The sequence below is a fragment of the Perna viridis genome, chromosome 3 (genome assembly GCF_037379345.1).
Source record: "Perna viridis isolate PV_CMFRI_1.1 ecotype Kerala chromosome 3, ASM3737934v1, whole genome shotgun sequence".
Classification (NCBI taxonomy): domain Eukaryota; kingdom Metazoa; phylum Mollusca; class Bivalvia; order Mytilida; family Mytilidae; genus Perna; species Perna viridis.
Window position 1 is genome coordinate 19,192,915 of NC_142447.1, and position 21,548 is coordinate 19,214,462.

Genomic DNA, 21,548 nt, shown 5'->3' on the forward strand with positions numbered 1-21,548 from the left:
TACAAACCATACCCTCTTTGGAATTTATAATTGACTCGATTTAGACAGGTGTTTTGGTTTACCAAATATATTTAAACTGAAATGATTGGACATAAAAAAAAAAGATTTGTATTATTAAAGATTTTTAGTCTTTTCTTATTAAAAGTTTATGACTGTATAAGATTGTTTTACTTGCTTGCGTGCTGGACAGATTTTCGGCAAGTCTAAAACTCGGCCATCATTCGATCAAGCAATAATTTTGTACACAAGGATACTGATATTGTCAGTGCTGTACAAATATACGGAGACCCCGACGAGTCTCGTACAAACGGCGAACAAGAATTGTCATTATTATATATGAAACATGTTTTGTACAAATGTGTTGAATAGAGCTTAGAACACAATGTCAGATGCACAGATGTATATCTGTCAAAACTATTTTGACCCCCTATCAAAACGCATGACATGCAACTGCCACCTCGTAACATTCTCAATATCACACGAAAGACGATGCATAATTTCTATTTCATAACTTTGGACTTGTTTTGGTAATTTTAGACAGTAACCGATTGTCGATTAAACTCACTATGTCAACCGGTCTGACAACTGTGTTTATGACTGTCAATTGCTGCTAAGAATTGAATTTTAATTTATTCGACCTCTTTAAAGAAGATAGAATTCCTTTATGTCATAAAATGGAGAGCTTAAACAAGTTTAACTGCTCCATTTTCATTTTCAATCATCCAAACCAATTTTAACGCTGATAAAAAGCGATGTCACCTTTTGCAAACTTAAACACTTAAATGGTCTAGGGTTCTTTAAATTAAGTACATAATATACTAAGTACTACACAGAACCGTTTTTAACCACGGGATTTTAAAGGGTACTTGGTTAACAGCTTTAAACGTCACTTTAAACCAGTCAGAACTTATTTATTACTTTTACATAGACCCCTTCATACAATATTATCAAATTGGGAGGTGGGTTTTCCATAGATTTAAATATACTAGATATATATATATATATTGTTTTCTTATTCAACCAATCAATGCTACTTCCTTGACAGGGAATCATTCCAATTTATAATTATTTCCTAGGCCTTAAATCTACATTTCCGAATTGGATTTTCTAGTGGTGATACATGTATGAGGTAAGAAAGACACCACAGTATCTGACATTATAAATATAACTGTTTATTTTATATTTTGTTTGTACATGTATTTTATATCATTCATGCATTCAAGGTAAGTCAATGTTAGAGTGAGCGAAATGGGACATGCCTTCTTCCGTTGCTGATGAATAACCTTTCTATTCATTTGCTATGAATAATTAAGTATCATTTTTTGGTCATTTGTATAAGCAATGATTAAAAAACTTTGAATTGGCACCAGTTTGTAAAAACAAAATTGCATTTTATGCCTGTAATTTTTATATACAGTGAAATCTTTGTAAACTGAACCCTGAAAGAACCAGACGATTTTTGAAATATAGCAAAAGATAAAGGTATTTTTTACCTGTGTATACCTGTCTAAACCAAATAAATTTTACCATCAAAAAGAGATTCGGTTTAGACAAGTTTCAATATACTTTTAATTAGCTATATACAGATAAAGCGAAGGATAAATGAAGCGAGTGTGTGTTTTCCATATATTCCAACTGTTCTATTATTAACATTTAGATTTGGCGTTCCCTAGATATGGAAAACAGATACACACAACAAAATACAATCATGAAATAACCAAAATAATACATACACATTATTAACTCGGACTCCACTAAAACTGGGAGCATGGACCAGGAGCACCGATAGGATAAGCGTTCTGTTTTTCTAGAAAGAATGAACAGATTAATCGGAAGATATAATGCAACAGTAAATTTCTGTAAGTGTAATACAATGTGCATTATTCGTACATGGAACTTGATTGATTAATTGTTGGGATTTAACGCCCGAGCAGCAATATTTCAGCTATATTCAGGCGAACATGCAACTTGACGCGTATGTTTAATGTATGCAACTAATTGTTCTTTCATATTTTCAGCCGAAATATGGTCTTACAAAGTTTGTACTTATGTTTACTGGTTTGGGTTGTGTTACTGAACCTCTTCACACAGAGTCTTTGCTGTTCTCCAAGTCTTACTAGCCAAACAACTCTAACGAAAGGTTTGTTATCCGGTTGTGCACGCGATACAACGGTGTTAAACATTAGCGGGTGGTCTTTACAAACTGTTGAACAAGATGCGTTTGAAGGTTTCTACGCTTTAGAGACTATTTATATGGACCATAACGAAATAACAGCCCTACCGGTGGGGTTGTTCGATCAATCGTTCAAGTCGTCAATAAAGTACATCTATGCAAGGCACAACAAGATCACAACTCTGGATAATGACCTATTCAAAAACAATTTCAATCTCGTCAATATTGAACTATCGTTCAACAATATACACTTTATTGATACAAATGTCTTCCATGAAGAATTGAAAAGTATAATGATCGTCAATATTTCATACAACCAAATGACTTACTTCGAACCGTGGCCTTACATACCGAACACTTACGATCGACCAGAAAGAATCAGGTTGGAATTTGACATGCGCAATAACTCAATATCGACATTTACGAATACAATGAATTGGACTTATAACCTCAAAGACCCGTACAATTTCAGGGTCTATCTTCAGTATAATAAAGTATCAAATTTTTCAAACGAAATGGTATTTCAGTACAGAGACTCTATAGATGGGCAAAGTATATTAACGGAATATTTGAGTTTTGAAGTTAATGTCTCGCATAATCCATTTTTCTGTGATTGCAATGTGTACGACCTCGTTCGAGATTTGCACGAGTCATTTTTCCGTTATGTTCGAGTTGACGAGCATCGCTTACGTTGTGCTAGCCCATCTCATCTTGCTGGTCAGGATTTCTTGCATGACCTGTCACTAGATGAGTTCATCTGCAATAGAACCGACAATTGTCCAACAAATTGTACTTGCCAAGAGCTTCCATATATTTCAACACTAGCTATTAATTGTACCAATACAAACTTGAAACAATTACCGAAGTCTATTCCGTCCTTATCTAGTAATATCAAGTACGTTTCCTTATATTTAAAAGGAAATATGATAACCAAAATTGTTCAAACTAACTACACTAGTTTAATCAAAAACTTAACTGTTTCAAATAATTATATTAATTATATTGACGGAGAAGCTTTAAAAGAAATGGAAAACATAGAAAAATTAGATATTTCGGGTAATTCCCTGAAGTTCGTTCCAAAAGAAATTCAGAAATTGTCTTTTGATGATGTCAAAATCGGCAGAAATCCCTTCGAATGTGATTGCAACATGACGTGGATGGCTGATTGGGTCAAGCTGTCAAGTAACTCAGATGGGTCATCAATATCTTGCAATTTTGAAGGCAAGTCCAAGCTTATTAAGGAAGTAACAGAAGAAAACTTGAACTGCACTATTGAAGATTTTATCATAATTTTTAGCGTTGTCTCGGGCGTGATCGTTGCTTCTATAATTGCTGGGATAATCACCGCTAAAAGATGCCCCTACGAGACAAAAGTTTTGATTTACAAACTATTCCGAATTCATCCACGGGATCGGTATGTTGTTGATGGAGAAGAAACGATGGAATATGATGGATACCTAAGTTTTGACGGAGAGGACATCCAAGTTCGTCAATGGATAAAAGCCGTATTTATGAAAAAGCTTGAAGAAAATGGAAAAAAAAGATACAGGTTTTACTGCCCTTTACGTGACGCTGCTGCGGGAGAAAATTATGGCGACACTCTTGTTAGTGAAATGACGAAATCGAAGCGCGTGTTTATTCTGTTATCTCCAGGATATTTTAAGGATGAATGGAGAATGTTTGAAGCAGACCGAGCAGAGATGGAGCATAACGGAAGTGACGATTCACACCCCCGTGTCGTTTACATCATTTGGTATGATCAAAATATTGACATCAAAGAAAAAATTAAAGAAGAGCCATGGAAGTCTAGACTTGCTAAAAAAAGAGTTCTTTCCCCTGATGAAAAATTTTTCTGGTCAAAAATCCGTTATGAACTTCCAGTAAAACCTAGAAATAAACCTAACCGAGTTGACAATAGTTATACAGATATAAAAGAAGCTGCAAGAACAAATAAAAGGTACAATGAAAATATAAAGATTATCTCTAACCCAAAAGATCTCAAAGCGACTGCACCTCAGCTAAAGCAAAGTGTACATATTACAGATTTAAATTTAGAAGCATTGGAAGATGTCTGAGTCACAAGTGTAATTTCGTTCAATATATGAGCAGAACTTCATTTTATCAAAAGTCAGCTAATATTGTAACAATAAGTCAGAACAGTATTACGTCTTTTTCTTTCGTTATGTTTGTTTGTTTTCATATTGTTTTTACTAATCTTATTTTTGGTATTATTTTGTTTCACATAACATATGTACAGACCAATATTAATTTGTCAATATTATAAAATTTATACACACTACGAGATACAAGTTCGTCTTGACCGTAAGGTGAAACGTAAAAACTAAAGAAAACAAAAGAAAACAAAACAAAACACACACACACACACACACACACACACACACACACACACACACACACACAGAGAGAGAGAGAGAGAGAGAGAGAGAGAGAGAGAGAGAGAGAGAGAGAAAACAACAAACAAGCAAAAAGACGCCAATACTAAATGATCAAGGATGTCTAAATTTAATTCTAATAAGAGAGGAAAATCTTAAAGGTTATGTTAAATTACTTTGCCTCTTAAAACATTCTAAAAGCGTACACTATATATAAACAAAGCAACGTCATATCCGTTCAGTCAATCAAAAGAAAGACAAAATAAATCACTAGTGACCTGGGGTTATAATTGAGAAGAAATATTACCCGAGCTGTCAGGTTAAAAGTCATCCTGCATGTTATATGCACAGAAGAAAAAGTGACAACCTTTTGTTTCAAACATGTACCACATCAAATATACACCAATGAAAATGTACAATGTACATTTTGTAACTACCATAAACATTAATCTAGTTGAGCAAGGAAAAGGTTACTTTAACTGATGTGCAAAAGGAGAAGTTACTGTAGTATAACACAGCTAAAGCGCAACTTGTAAAAGTATCCCTAATATTAAGGATCAACGAAAACAAAGGTTGCATCGGTTAATTGTGGGTTATCTTCAGTTTTATTCGTAACCTATTTTATTCGGTGCGCTACAAATGTATATACAGTTTTTTTAACGTCTTTGTATCCTGTTTGCCGTTCATGCCGAATTTGGGATTTTGATGTATTTGAATTATCCCAATGCTGACAATCCGGTATTTTTTGCCGATATCTACATGTAACAAGTATGCAACTACAAGAACACACACACACATACACACACACACACACACACGATACCGTGAGGCAACGGTAATAATGTCACATTTAGGATAGTACCCAAGCAAGTGTACAACTTTGAAAACTTGTCTTAACGAAACTCATTAGCTGAAGAGTGTTCAAGAAAACACCTATCAATAAGGAAAAACGGTGCTCCTGACAAATATACATCATAGAGGTTATACATCTACATAGAAACACGTTTCAACCACATGCAGTGATATACTTTTATTATGGCGAAGTCATTCTAGAAGGTAATTCTAATCAACATGCATCTAGATTTAAGTAACCTAAGCAGACATGTACATCTAAGATGTGCGTACCCTAACAATTAAAAGTAAGGAGATAGTGACCGAAATAATCATCTGTCAACGATAAAATTACCTTAAAAATGTATACAATTTGGAAGAAAGTCACATTAAATACCAAATGCCAAATGTCGACGATAAAATTACCTTAAAAATGTATACAATTTGGAAGAAAGTCACATTAGATACCAAATGCCGTATTATCGAGAAGAAGCTGCAATGTGAATAACATCCCATGTTCTTATTTGACATACATTTTGTACTTTTTGTGTCTTATATTCACTTACCCTACCGACACACCTGGTCCATGCTCCTAGTTGTTAGTGGAATGTGAGTTGCTCATTTACTTTTGTTACTTTGTACGTGTTATTTTGGTTATTGAATATTTTTGTCCTGCGTTTTTTTTTTCAATGTCTAATCGTTATTCTTGAATTGCGTACTTTTTGATTATCGTTCTGGTTCCTTTCTTTTCCTCATTAATTGTTTTACACTTAAGTTTTTAATGGAATGCTATTTCGATACATACATTTCATTTTTGCGTTAACGGTACCTCTTATCTTCATTTACTATAGCAACGTAAATAGTGTATAATATACAATACGACAAAAGAAAATTAAGAAGAAAATTATAATTTAAAAAAAGCTTGACATTGCGTAATTTTCGACATCACCATTATGGTATTGGTGAATAAAGAAATATAGATTCCTTAGTTAATTTACGTTTTCGAGTACAGATGAGCTTGTACACTCTCTTCTTTGCTTGTACTATTCAATTAAAACAAGCGCCAAGGCGACTTCAATGGGGATTTGCAAACGGAACGCTTCACAATGAATACATGAATTACATATTTGCTTTATTGAAAGTTGTGAAAGAAGTCTTCCTGACTATTGGTAGATTGCCTATAAAATAAATGTTTTGCAACAGAAATAGGTTCTTATATTCCTCTCCTATGAAACTCTGAGATTTTCTACACTGTTCTTCACTCGTGCAAAAGACGGAATTTCAACACTATCACACTACATCATGTGTTTGGCTAACTTTACATATATCAATTTTTACTACATTAAGAGCAGCAGTCAAGAAAACCTGAAGCTATTTTGATAATTCTACATAATGGTGCATAATACAGGTTTAGATTCTTATGAAGAGCGAATAATACTTAGGAAGCAGTCTCTATAAATAGCAGACAGGAGGTGGTTCATGCATGTCAAAAAAACCTCTAAATACATTTTCATTTATTAATCACAATTGTACTTCGGTTTTTGTTTTTGTTTTTCTATGACAGACAGGTGCACGCGACCGATACGGTCATGGATAAAATAGCCAATCCGAAGTAGTCCAGTAAAGTTCGGAGGGTCAATAAATATGCCACATGTCTCGGAGGTTGACAGTTTTTTTGTGTTAGAATTAAACTGGTGCCGGTATAATTAGGTACCAGTTCAATCTGAGTCCGTTTTACGTTTGATGTTACTACAAATATACGCAACGTCAATATCAATTGTAACAGATATAATATGATGAAGGTGAAGCCTTTTAACTCTCCCGAAGAAACTTTAATTAAAAACAACATTGATAATGTTTGTCAGCACGATTTGATATATTATACTTATAACCTTCAAGTATGGTAAATTTTGTAATGATATATATTTATCCTAAAGCATTATACCAATTGTCATGGTCTGATATGTCTTTTGGCTGAAATGTTCAGCGTTCATAATGAATTATTGGTTATCATGATCCGAAATGTCTTTGGGTCGAATTGTCCGGCACTGGTTAACATTATGGTTCTTATAATTTGCTGATATCATATATTGTATTTAGTTTCGCTTCATTCAGTTTCATTTTGTATAGTTTAATTATGTTTTTATTACGATTTGATTCATTTTATCAAATTGATTAGTGTCGATTCTTTCTTTTATCGATTATTTTCGTTTCATTTTGGTTCGTCTTCGTTTTGCAATTTTTATGACTCGAGAATTATGGGTAATATTGATTACGTAATTTTCATAAACATCTGGGCGTCATACTGCAGACTGTAAGTCCAACCCTATCTTGGAAAACTATGATTCGATTTGTATTTAATTATCGAAACTAGCTAATATTTTCCGAGACTGGTTTGGCTCTCAATCGCACTTGTACAAGTATACGCAAATGATGCCGACAAAAAAAAGTCGAACATGCAAAACTGATTGTTCGGGTTTAATTTGTAAAAGAATGACAAAGGCACATTTAGTATAATAAAATAATAAGCCATAGCTTAGAGGGTGATAGAGAATTTGTTACCCATTGAAAATACATTGTCACCTTTTGCTACGCCCCGGGGTGACAATGATATTCTCGGGGTAACAAACTGCTCTATTACCCTCTTAGTCATATGTTAAATATTCAAAATATACAAAATTTTCGGGGTGGCTACTGTTAACAGCACGTGGCTAATTGGCGCCCAAAATTACGACACATAATATATGCAAATTACTCATTGACATTTATTGTAATTCCACAGCTTTTGGCCGTAAAACGGAAGATACGAGTTTTTACACTCGTCATCTATTGAAGATATGGGATTTCTTCCACGAATGTGAGAAATGTCGTCTTTTGACAAGTGGAGCGCAGCGGAAAGAAAACCATGTCTTTATTCATTGATTCTGATGGTACATTAAAGAATTGAAATATTTTTACCATGTTTCCCCATCGCATGATCCTTATTTAGACCTACAATTAAATTGCCTGATTTCTACACGAACCATCAAATCAAAAGATTACCTTTTGATTCATTTGAATCAATGCACAGTCAAGTAAGATTTAAGAAGAAATTAAGTAGCAGTCTTTATAGAAATCAGACAGGAGGTGATTCATGCATGTCAAAAACCCATCGAATTAACTTTATTTCTTGGACAGAAACAGTCACTGATCACATTAGAAGTCTTAGTTTTTTACTTGGTTGTTTCGCTTTTGAGATACAAAAATGTATAGATGTACATGTAATTGGCACTTTGCAAGAGTTATCATTCTTGAATTTGTTAGAATTGGTTGATTTTAGTGAGAGATAAATGTACGATTTTCTCAAAAGTGCAGATCTGAATATTGAAATTATAATCGTTATGACTGTGAAAAAATAGCATATATAGACTAAAAAGCATCATTTGTTTAGTGGGTATTTCTACAATATGAATCACTTTACCATTGACAGTGTCTGAATTTTATGTGGACTGGTACTGGAGGTAGACACAGGGTAAGGGACACAACTCTTGCAGATGTTTGTATTCAGCATTTTACATCAATCTCATGTAAGCATCAAAGTAACTTGGACTGATTTCATTCTGGTTCAAATGAAGCTTGATATGCTTTGGTGAAATAGAATATGATATAAATATATCATTGATTTCAAGAGTTATGTGCCCTACTCTAGGTCTACCTCCTGAAATATAGTGATACCTGTCCAAACGAAACTGTTAAAAATCAGAAAATCTGTCTGAACAAGACACATTGGAACGGTTTTTCTTATCTGTATAATGCATTTTTAATTAGCAGTCTTTATAAAAACGAGACAGTTGATTATTAATGCATGTCAAAAACCCATAAAATTCACTTTCGTTTTTTTTATTAAGAATCAGTTATAGACCACATAACCAGTCATACTTTATCATTTGGGTGTTGTGCCTTTGAGATAAAATTTGTATAGATTGTTCATGAAATTAGCAATTGGCAATAGTTATCGTTCTTGATTTTGTTCGGTGAGTTTCCCTTCACCATGAATCACTTTAAAATGGACAGTGTCTGATTTTTTTACTGGTACTTAACATTTTTAACATTTGGTGAGCGAACAACTGTCAACGGACTAATTTTAGAACCCAAAACGGTTCGGTTCGGTTAACACGGGTTTAAGCTGTTACATGCACATGCATGAAGAAACAGCTTGTTTTTTTTGGGGACAGATTAGAAATGATATCCGGAAATACTCGGCTTGTGAAATTCCTCGATTGCCATTTTTATTTTAAGAGCTTAACATTTATAAACAATAAATGATATAAGTTAACAATTAATCAAATCAGTAAAAATACTGAAGGTAGTAGACCGGGGCTATCCCCAAAATTTTTCCATGATTCAATTTTCTTTAAATTTGTACATGATATTATACTAACTGTGGTGTATCATCTGTCAATTTTTTAAGAAAATGCACCGTGCGGATTTTAAATAATGAGCTACAAAAATATTGCTATTTTTTAAATCTGAATCATTGGCATAACTAAACAATATCTTTTATTTAAGGGTCATTTTGACAGTATATTTAAATAAATAACTGAATATTATTAAGTCAAATTCACTTTAAAATGATTAATTTTTCAGATTTAACATGAAATTTTGTTCTGTCTATTTTGTATAGGAGATACTAGGCTTTTAATTTACCAACATAACAAAACACGGGGAGCAATTTTCGGCTATTCTCTTATATAAAAACTCTTTTTTGCAAGTTGGCAAAATCGATATTGGGAAACGTTTTTACAGTGAAACCTTTATAAACCTAACCAAAAATATGCCTAGGACAGACACTTTTAAGGTTCTTTTTATTAATCTAATTGTATTTTGAACCTTAGGTTACCGAACACCTGTCTAAACCAAACCAATATTAAAGTCCGAAATGTATTCTAGTACAGTAAAACTTCTCCACACCGGACCCTCAGGAAACCGGTCTTCCCTTCAAAAGCGTGAACATCATTTTGTCGGCAGTCATACAGTGTATCATTTCCAAATGATGCAAGCTTTGAAATGTAATAAAAGGCCCGTTTTAAATTGGCATTCAATATGCCTCGACCTGCAAACTGACAACGTGTATGGTTATTGAACACATTAATTGAAAGAACTCTTAGAATGTATTGCTATTTTTCACAATACCGGCCACACTATAAACCGGCCATTTCCACTTGTCCCAGTGGTGGCCGGTTTGGAGAGGTTTCATTGTAATACAAGTTAAACTATTCAACTATTCTAAATTGTAAGGATTAATAAGTATTCAGTACGGATAGATTCTAAGATTTATGGTGCCCTGTTTATTGTTTTTTTTTGTGAGATGGATAACAAAAGTATACAAATTGAATGTTGTGCCTGCGATGGTATCCCTGATTACAAAAGGTCAAATAAATTGGAAACCTCAAAACGCCCAGAGACCTAGTTACAAAATTTTGTAGATACTCTTATAATATCAAATAACCAACGTCAAATTCGAGTATTGTCAAATACAATTTTTGACATTTAACGAAACTGCGGTATATTGATGTATCATATAACTTGAGAGATATGGACTACAATTTTGTTTTCTCGTAGGCGATTTTTTTATATTGATCATTGATGGTAATTACTAGAATGAGTTGGACTTGCCAAATACATGTATGCTAAAAACCAATAAAAATACTTGCAAAAATAGCTTTGAGAAAGGCAATGAAGTGATAGAAATTACCAATGAAGCAAACTTTCAAGCGAAACCAGAAGCAGAAAATGTTATTTGCAAAGAAGTAAATAATAATTTATTAGAATTGTTTTAATTGTAGACTGCTCAAATTAAGTCAATGACTTAATTTTCCAAAGTTGTTTTTGAGACGATACACAATATCATATTAAACATGGCTTACAACAGAATAATCAGTGTTCATGCGAATATAACATACTTTTCACGAATGGAAATTCTTGACTTAAGAGGTAACATTCCTTCTCTAACAAAAGGTTCCGACGTAATTATTACTGAACATGGACTTTCTGATTTAAAATCACGAATCCAGCTTCTTGATCCGAACATTTATCATTTCTGATGCAATAGAAATTGGATTGGCGAATGGAGATCTATCATGAGAGCCTCACATGTCTTCACATATCCCCTGAAATGCTCTAATTCGAAAGAAATTCTGTTCGAGGGTGACTTATATAATAATCTGAAATGTGTCCCAGACAAAATTAATCTGCCAACCGTATTAGATGTAACGACGTTTCTTTCTTTTCTCATTTACATTATTTTTAAGTTTTGTTTTACATATGAAATAGTTTAGTTCGAAAGTTTCTGCAAACGAAATACATTAGAAACAAATGAGGGAAATTGATGTTTACATTTCGATCGAAGATGAAGAAATGCGTCCGTATGTTCTAGTAAATTTAGATAGGTTCTCCAAGAAGGAAAGAATGACGACATATATTCAGTGTCGAGATGCTTGGTTCGGTTGTCCCGAAGAAGATAATGTCAGAAATCATATGGAAAAGTGCAAAAATGCTCTTATTGTACAAACAAAAGGGATGTATACAAATCTTCGTCGTCATCAAACCAGAAGATCTGAGTTTAGACTTGCATGGGAACTTATTGTTACAGAAAACAATCGCGAAATGGGAAGCTTCATTCCCCCAAAAAGGACCACTGAAACGAATGGGGTTAACTCTTGACATTTGGGAAAGCAAACAAAGAGTTAATACAAGGAACTGTTGAAAGCGTTTGATACATCGGTCATTGTAGATTCTAAATACAATTTCTGAAGGAAAAGATCAGATCAAGACCAGTCTACTTAGAAATACCTGATCCCTGAAGTCATGTAATATTTGGTAATACTGTGAACGTAATAATTTTGGCGTTTGTTTTGCGGATTCTATCAGATGAATACATTCGTGGATATCAATTTTTGCGGTATGAAAAATGGTACGCGATATATTGTGTTAACAAATCCATTTTGCGGTTATTATTTTTAGCGGTTTTCATTCCATCATGGAAATAGCAAAATATGTTCAGCGCGAAAATCAATACGTTTACATTAATGTTAATGATTACTGGTATTACCAGCCATTCAATAGATTCGTTTTAGTCTGTAGCTGTAAACGTAAACATGATACATATTAGAGATTCTTTGACCGAAAGGTCGGTCTTTTGTTTCAAAATGTAAAAATAAAGTTCGAAATCTCAACTTTTAGCGATTTCCTTCATAGAAAACCAATCATGTGACTTTAGCAACCATTTTGCACCACGAACATTTGCTTATAGAAAATTCGTGAACTAATTGTCAAATATGCAATGTTTTGATGTCTTCTTGTTTACATGGCTTATTTTTGTGTTTAAAAGATGCAAACTGTATTTGTGTGAATTGAAATTTTATTTATTTCACATTAGTACGGTATGTTTTTAAATGCAACGTACGATTTACAATTTCCAAAGGTTTGATCAAAGGAACGAACTTTCACAATTGTAGTTAATATACACAGGCAACTCAGTCAATAATTACTCTAGACTGCACGTATTAGTTTTGATAACCATTTTTGAAGGTTAGGCCGTTTCAATTGTTCTAAGACAACAGGAGTATAACTAAGGGATTCAGTAAGAGGAGACAGGGGTTTTGGACATTTGTCGGCGATTTTTCCTTCATGACATAGTATGAAATTGGACCTTCCTGGGAATTTTGGAACGCAAAGTCTTGAATTGATAGGAATGTATTAAAAAAGAAACTATTTGACTCTTTGTCATTAAACGACATTTTCTTCCTCTATTCTAAATTTCTGCATTATGGTATTATGGTCTGAGTTTCCTTTATAAAATACATGCAATTTGAATTATCAGAGGGATTTGAAAAATAACAAAGATATACACACTTTACGTTAATCGTTCTATTCTGTTCCGAATGCAAGATGAATTTTCCTACTGCCACACATATCCCACCTTTTTAGCACTGCCTCTGCCTTTTCCTGTCCGACGTTGTCATTCCATTGAACATGGAGTATGGCTAAACCACAGGGACGACCCTCTGCCAGTGTGGCTTTGCGGCATATATTCAAACGCCGATCTCTCACACGAACATAAACCAACTGGTAGTGTTAAAATAAGTTTCAGTATACGATAAATGTTCGAATAGAATTCCGGGTCGGCAAAAGATATTACGTAAGTGAGCGTCTCAAAGACTGAGGCAAGCTTAACCTGTTGAATTTTGCTACCCATCTGTCTACTTCTTGCGGAAAGTCATGGGGGTAGTAAATCGTTCATGTGCTCGTTTTTCATAACACATTGAGATGTCAAATTTTGACGAGATTAGAAACTCAGACTGAAGAAGAATTGAGAGCTGTCGGATGTAGCCCAGTGTGTACTGTAACATAACTGTGACAATGATTAAATCAAATTTAAGGAGCATGGCATGCTACGATATGCATCGACTGCGGCTTGGCTTTAATAGTTTGACAGCACGATTTTAAGAACGTTGAGGGGGATTACAATGATCAAGAAGCCTTGATAAGCTGTTTATCCTAGATGTCCACTTAGTCTCTGCCAGTTTTGGCACCATGTTCTATCTCATGGCAGCTTCAAAATGTGATTCCTCATTTTCATAGAGTAGGTCGAAATCAACTCTTTATTCCCTTGTTGAACCTCATTCATCATAATGGCTTTTCGCTTACGCCATACAAAAACTATGTATTTCTAGCTTCAACAACTTTATTGCATGTGATAACAATTATTAGGTTGAGACGATGAGAATTGCAATGAACGAAATATTTGTCTTCTATACATGCATGGTGGCACAGTACAGCTTTCACAGCCTTGTCCCCTCAATTTAGTCAGATCAAAGCCCCACACTTATTATAGATTATTCAACACTGCATTACAAAGAATCTGTTTGTTCAACTTCTACTTTCCCAGAAATATCTTTATTTACTTGTTATTTGTCTTTCTCCATGTTCACGTCTCTTACACAAACAGATAACTGTTTCTTTTCCGCTAAATCTGTAGTCTCGTCAATTATCACACTGAAGAATTCTGACTCAGCACAGCGACTTCTAATGACATATAGAATTTCTGGTGATAGATATTAAGGTGTTGATATTATCAAATGAAATTTGAGGACATCATCCACTCAAAAAAGTATTGAAAGGTACCATCTTCCTTTCGTTCATCTTTAAGCCATTTTTCATGAAATGCAATATTTATATACCAGGCTCTCCTTTGACTGTCATCAAGAACATTTCACTTTTTCCTTAGAATTCTGAAGTCTTTCTCACTTCGAATGCCTTTCGAATGTGCTTCTTTTGTCTTCAGAAGCATTTTTACCATCTCTTAAGCCCGCCATTGTGAATTCTGGGTTCTTGTTCGATACAGTAGTCGAAAATGCTATTCAGTATAAACAGAATACACTGTAATCTGACGAAAAATACCACAATCAGGGACGTTTTTCTCCCATTTCAGATTGTATAGTCGTCCCCGAGCATTAATGGGATATTCGACTTTGCTGTCTGGCATCCATCTTGGGTGTTGCTGACGCTCATCATCCGACGGAGTTTTGTTGATGAGTTTGATTGGATCTTTTTTCCTAAGTAAGCGCAGATTGTGAACTAGATGTAGATTGTATTGGTTGAATACTCAGTAGTAGATGCATCGGTCAATAAAGTTTGCTGTTGCTCGTCTGTGTTTAGGATTCGTTTTGATTTACTGATTTATTCAGTGCACCTGGTCCATGCTCCCTGTTTTAAGTGGAGTTCGAGTTGCTCATTGGCTTTTGTTACTTTGTATGTATGATTTCAGTTACTTTATGTTCTTTGTTGTGTATGATTACTCCTACAGTCCAAAATGAGTCACAAACCAAATGCATTTAGAAAGCTCGATCAAATTTCATAGAGCTCATCGTTTTGGTAGAGAGTATTGTGTCAAAGATCCACAAAACGGCCCCAAATTATACTCAACTAGACCTAAAGTATGTCGATTTAGATGCTATAAAGATTGTGAAATAGTTGGAAGTGCCGCTGCCAATCTACAAGGATTCCGTTTCGGTGTAAATGAGCAGTACCCGAAAGAAAATAATGAACATCGCCAATTTCAATGGCCTTTCTATAAGGAAGCTGAAAATCCACGTAAAAAGAGCTCAGTTCAAGAAAGACAAATAGTTAATTGATGGTAGTAAATTTGTTCCACCTGTTAAGAGCGGAGCCGATATGGAAACAAATGAGACCATTCCGTGAACTAGGGGCTCCACCTAAGGCTGCATCTCAACCAACTCGAGGACGTGGTAGACCCGATAGAGGACCCAGAGACAGACATAGCACGGTCAAGGAGGATCGATGGTTAACAGACAGTGTTATGACGAAACACATTCTATCGTAAATGACTTTCATTATGAAAACCTTGTCAATAATAACAATGTTGTACTTGAACAGTGTTTACATTTCTTAGTCTTAAACGTTTGTGGTTTTAAAAAAAGAATTTTATACCCTGAATTTAGAGATCCTCTAAACGAAAATGATTTTATTTGTGTAACAGAATCTAAAATAAATGACCTAGATGTTATAAATTCAAATAATTATTTATTTTTCTACAAAAATCGAAAAACACCTGTTCGATTAACAAATCTGGTTGTATTATTGTTGATTGTGTAATGACGAAGTTAGAAAAAACATATACATGTAGTTCTGATCGAGACGAATTGCCCATACATTTATTAGTCTAAGTTGAAGAAAAATCTTGGAAACTTGCCTAATGATGTTGTGTGTGGATTATTTAACATTCCACCAGAAAACTCTCGATATGCATTCGATGAGATTGAATTGGAATTTCATATTTTGCAAAAGGATTTTTCAAACATTCGTTTTGGCGACTTCAATAGCAGGACCGGTATTTTGCCAGACTATTACATTTCCAGAGAGACAGACAAAATGATTGTGAAGTTTTGTTTTTGTGAACATTTTTCTGATACACAAGAACTAAACCTTTTGAATATCCAAAAGAGATAGAATTTCAGTTGCCAAAACTAAATTATTATGGAAGAAAATTTTTATCATTTTGTAAAATCAAAAAAGTGTATATATATTAAATTGGCGAATATCTGGTGATAGAAATGGTAAAGCAAGGAGCAGAAATACAAGTGTTTTTGATTGGTTGATTATACGTTTTGTACTGCAAATATGATGCACAGGGTAAACGTTTTTGAGGTGTTCGATCTTTGCAGTCTATATTCAAATATACAATGTCCTTTGCATTTAGTTATCGATATTCACAAAGACCAGGACTTCAACGAAAGTTACAAGGAAATGCAAACGAATCATTCTGACAAAATAGGTCACTGGGATCAAAATCGATTAAACGACTATAGAAATAATGTTGATCTCAATAGAGTTAAGAACTAAAACTACATTATCAAAAGATGATTTACAAAGTGTTGATCAGATTTGTATGAATAATATTGTGCTTAAAATAACGGATGTTTTGAACTTGAGATAAAGGATACTACAGACACTGTGAAGTCAGCCTCATATCTTGACCTACACTTAGACATCGATGGTAAAGGAAAACTATTGACCAAATTTTACGATAAACGTGATGACTTTTCATTCAGATTTGTCAACTTTCCTTTCATCTGTGGCAACATCCCTTCGGCTCCTGCGTATGGAGTGTTCATATCACAACTCATACTTTATGCCAGAGCTTGCCGAAACTACGCAGACTTTTTGCATCGCGCTAGAACTCTAACAAATAGGCTTCAGGAGCAGGGCTATGCTGCTACAAGATTGAAGTCATCACTACAGAAGTTTTATGGTCGTTATCATGAACTCGTGGATCGTTATGGTGTATCCATCAGCACCATGAGAACTGATTTATTCAACGGGTCATAGTTTTCCTCCCCTCGTTTGTCTACCCCGGACTTGACTTTTTATGAGCAACTCGGTGGGTGTTTCTAGAAAAGCAGAGAGACGCTTACCCTACCGGTGCACCTGGTCCATGCTCCCAGTTTTTAGTGGAGTCTGAGTTGCTCATTTACTTTTGTTACTTTGTATGTATGATTTTAGTTACTTTATATTCTTTGTTGTGTATGTCTGTTTTCCATGTCTGGTCTTTGTCCCAGGATTACATTCTTTTGATTACCGCTATAACCTTGGTTCCCTTGATTACTCTTGCTTAATTCAAAAGATTGGTTTGACAAGGGTTGTTAAAGAAAGAGAAAAGAAAAAGCACGAAGATTATACAAACATCATTGCTCTTCTATATTTAAATCATGCCTTTGGGCTAATGAAAAAATATGTAAGAAAACTTTACACAACAGTATTAGGAATTATAGTTTTGAACTAAAAAAAAGATAAAATCTGTGAAAAGTAATAATCCCCATGAATTCCAGATAATCCTGAATGGGGAAAGATTAGTGCTCAGAATAGTTATAGTAATTGATACTTTATTTGATTTTTTTAAGGAAAAAAATAAAATAAAAATAAAAATTACGAAGAGGTACAAAATGTAAATCATCCTGACGATCTTAACCAATCTATTACTATTGAGGAGTTATCAAAAAATGCTAAAAATAACAAGTCTCCAGCAAATGATTTTTTAATAAATGAATATTTATGTGTTACTGCTGATGTGATATCTGATGTATATGTGAATGTATTTAATATCATACTTGACACAGGAATAATGCTAGAAGCCTGGCATATGGTAACATTATTCCAATTTTTAAAAACAAAGGTAGTAAAACTAAACCTAAGAATTATAGACCTTTTACAATTTTATCATATCTTGGAAAAAATTGTACTTCGATATTATACCATGGACTGTGTTACTATTTAGAAAATAGTTCTATATTACTCGAAAATCAAGCAGGATTTAGAAGTGGATATAGTACATCTGATCATATATTTTCTTTGTATATCTTATTTGAATCACTACATGTTAAACGAAAGAAATTACGCTGTGCATTAATCGATTTTCAAAGAGCGTTTGATGAAGTCAGGATGAAAAGCGGTCCTTTCTAACAACCCGAAAATATCTATACGAAAAAAGTTTGAACTATATATGCTGTGTATGGTGTATTGAGAAAACGTAGATGAAGCAAGCTATCTATAGATTGTCAACTAGAAATTTTTGATAAATGCGTTTTTCCTATATGGATATGGCTACGAGATTTGGGCATTTGAAAACATGGACATTTTAAAGCGTCTACGTTTAAAATTTTGCAAACATATTTTACATTTAAAACAGCTTAGTTCAAACGTTATTGGATATGCCGAGCTGGGACGATATCCTTTAGAGATAAAAGCAAAGAGTCAATTAGTATTTTTTTTAGGTAGTCTTATAACAGGGAAAGACAGCAACATATTTAGTTTGTTGTGCAAATCCATGTTTATCAACTATGATCATAATGGTATTGACAAGAAGTGGCTATCAATTATCAAAAACATTTAGATAACTGTGGTCTGTCTTATTTATGGAATATGCAATATGCAGACAAAGGTGTTGCAAAATATATTGAACAGATTCTTAAAGATCATTTCACTCAATTGTGTTTATCTCAGATAAACGAATCACCAAAATTTCTTTGTTATAGAATACAGAAAAAAAAAATATCTAGAATTATTAACAAATAGTTATTTACTCTATGCAAATTCAGATGCGATAGTCACCGTTTACCAATCGAGACAGGAAGGTAACAGGGTGTTCCAAGGAACGAGAGAATTTGTCAACTTTGCGACTTCAGTGACATCAGTGACGAATTCCACTACACTCTATGTTGCAAATATTTTTCGTTATATATAAAAAAAACTTCCTGAGTATTATTTGAAAAATCCTATTTTTTAAGTTTGATAATATTTTCAACACAACAAGTATTATAGTTTAGAAAAAAATGAGCAGATTTTTAAAGTTGATAAATATGAAAGTCAAACCCCCGGACTAATCTTCTGTATTTATTAAGTTTTGTTTTTTTTCACACATGCATAAAATTGTTATATATCATTGTATATATGTTTCTCTTTAACTATGTAATTTGTAGTTGATGAGAATAAAGTTTTATTCATTCATGATATCGTTAGGGGCTGACCAGTCGATTTGTGGGGAAGATATTTTGAATAAATATTCTTATGCAGGATTTTGAGAAAATATTTGAATTTGAACTTTATTGATGTCTATTGCTCCATACCTTATGTAAAAGTAAAAACCTTATCAATAAAAGTAATAACCATACACACTACCGAACGAAAAACTAACGATTACAATGTACACCCAGCATCGCATGCGAAACCGATAGATTACACACAACAGAAACATTGTATTATATAGATCCGCAGAAATAGGCCAAGGAACGGAATTTAAATTGAAAGAAGCCTTTAAATTCAAATAAATATGAGATTTTTATAGTTCATTTTAAAACATCAACAAAAATCATATTCAATATCTAGATTCTTTTGTAAAGGACAATCGTTTCCTTATTATATATCCCCCCATTTCAGCTATCGCCCCATTTACTTAACAACGCAATTACCAGCTGCCATGCTCTTTTGTAGGATGTGACTGACTCATATGATATGAACACAATAAACTTTAATAAATAATTTGACCCTTTTTGTCACTACTGGGTTGTTTTTGTAAAGTTTGGAATTCAATATACTTTAAAAGGAGTTAATTTACCTATAAAATACATTTTCAAATGAAAAAAAAAATTCTTTTATAGGCAGTCAGCAAATAGTGGAAAAGTGCAGTAATTCGAAAATTTCTTCAATAAACATTTACATTTTGACATATGAAGTTAAAGGTACATATTTCTGTATACAACTATTAACGGGACTTTTTAAATTGATTATCCAGTATCTGTCATAACTTTATAGGTATAATTAATATATTAGTAATGGATTATAAATAGTCATAAAAATCGCGCTAATCTGTTGTAATTCTATTAAACTAGCCAATCAGTTCATTTTTCTTTTCAATTCTTTTGAGTTTTTATTTCAATTACTGTAAGGAATACGGACCAGATGAATCACATCTTCCTGATAATGAAATTGCAATGTAGTTCATATAAATTATTCCTCAAATTACTGACACTTATTTCGATTTATTTCAATCATAGCAGGATTTTGATATGACCTGATACAAAGCTCTTCAGACCACAGTCGTGGTAAAAATGTGATAAACATATGACCAGAGTTATAGACTTAGGACTTTTTTTCCCGATATCATAAACTTAACAAAATTTTACAGATGTCACAACAGCATTTTACACCAAAACAGTACGCACTTCTTGCTAAGCATATGCTGCCTCTGCTTAAAAAAATGGAGAAACTAGTCATACTATATATAGAATCGAAATAATCATTTTTTATCATTGTTTTATCATGAACTGTCGCTCGATAATAAAAGAGTAATCAAGGGAACCACAATTCCGTTAGAATTCAAAAGAATGCAACATAGGGACAAATGCAAGTCGTGTAGCATTGAACAGGTACACTGGTAGGGTAAGCGTCTTCTGTTTTTCTAGAAGCACCCATACAGCTGCTCATAAAAAGTCAAGTCTAGGGTAGACGAAGGAGGAAGGGAAAACTATTGCATATTGAAACTGTGAATATAGAAGTTAACATAACGCAACATAAATAACCAGCGGATGTTTGAACAGTAATAAAATGGAGATTTATATTTTAATTCATGCGCAAAGCATTTCTGTTACGTTTATTGTGTAAAACACAAATTTCCCAGCACGTTCAAGTTCAAAAGTTTCAGAAAACGTATGCAGCAAAATGCGTTTCGGTGGTATGTCTTTGATGTTTTTGGGACGTTATTAAACGACTCTCTGATAGGAGTTATCGAACACCTTTTAAAAAAGTGCTCATGGCGCTGTTCTGCATTGATGAACGGCTGTTTTTCTCTACAACTGGAGGAGATCCAATTCCACTGAATTGCCAGACACTGTAACATCACTCAAGGATGCTTTCTCTATTTGAAAAGACCATTATTTGACCTCAGCATCACCGGATATGCTCAGATTTTTTTCAATAGAATGTTAGAAAAACGAGGTTTTTTTACAGAGTTATCTGCCCTTGAAATGTTCAATATGTGATATGGCAAATTTTTCTTTTTTTCATTGATTATCATAGTGCAAATAGTCAAATTAAAC

At 33.6% G+C, this 21,548-nt stretch overlaps 1 protein-coding gene across 2 annotated transcripts; it reads left to right on the forward strand.

Annotated features, from left to right (window-relative positions):
• Nucleotides 1–1,003: 1,003 nt before the first annotated feature.
• LOC148621335 (protein toll-like) lies at nucleotides 1,004–4,472 on the forward strand. 2 transcript variants are annotated; one of them, XM_088575524.1, is made up of 2 exons: nucleotides 1,004–1,129; nucleotides 2,019–4,472. In XM_088575524.1, exons 1-2 carry the CDS (start codon nucleotides 1,125–1,127, stop codon nucleotides 4,246–4,248), a joined length of 2,235 nt encoding a protein of 744 aa, XP_088431650.1. In that variant the 5' UTR covers nucleotides 1,004–1,124; the 3' UTR covers nucleotides 4,249–4,472. The 2 variants fall into 2 exon arrangements, with proteins under 2 accessions (XP_088431650.1, XP_088431651.1); XM_088575525.1 differs by lacking the exon at nucleotides 1,004–1,129 and adding an exon at nucleotides 1,433–1,482.
• The last annotated feature ends 17,076 nt before the right edge of the window (nucleotides 4,473–21,548 follow it).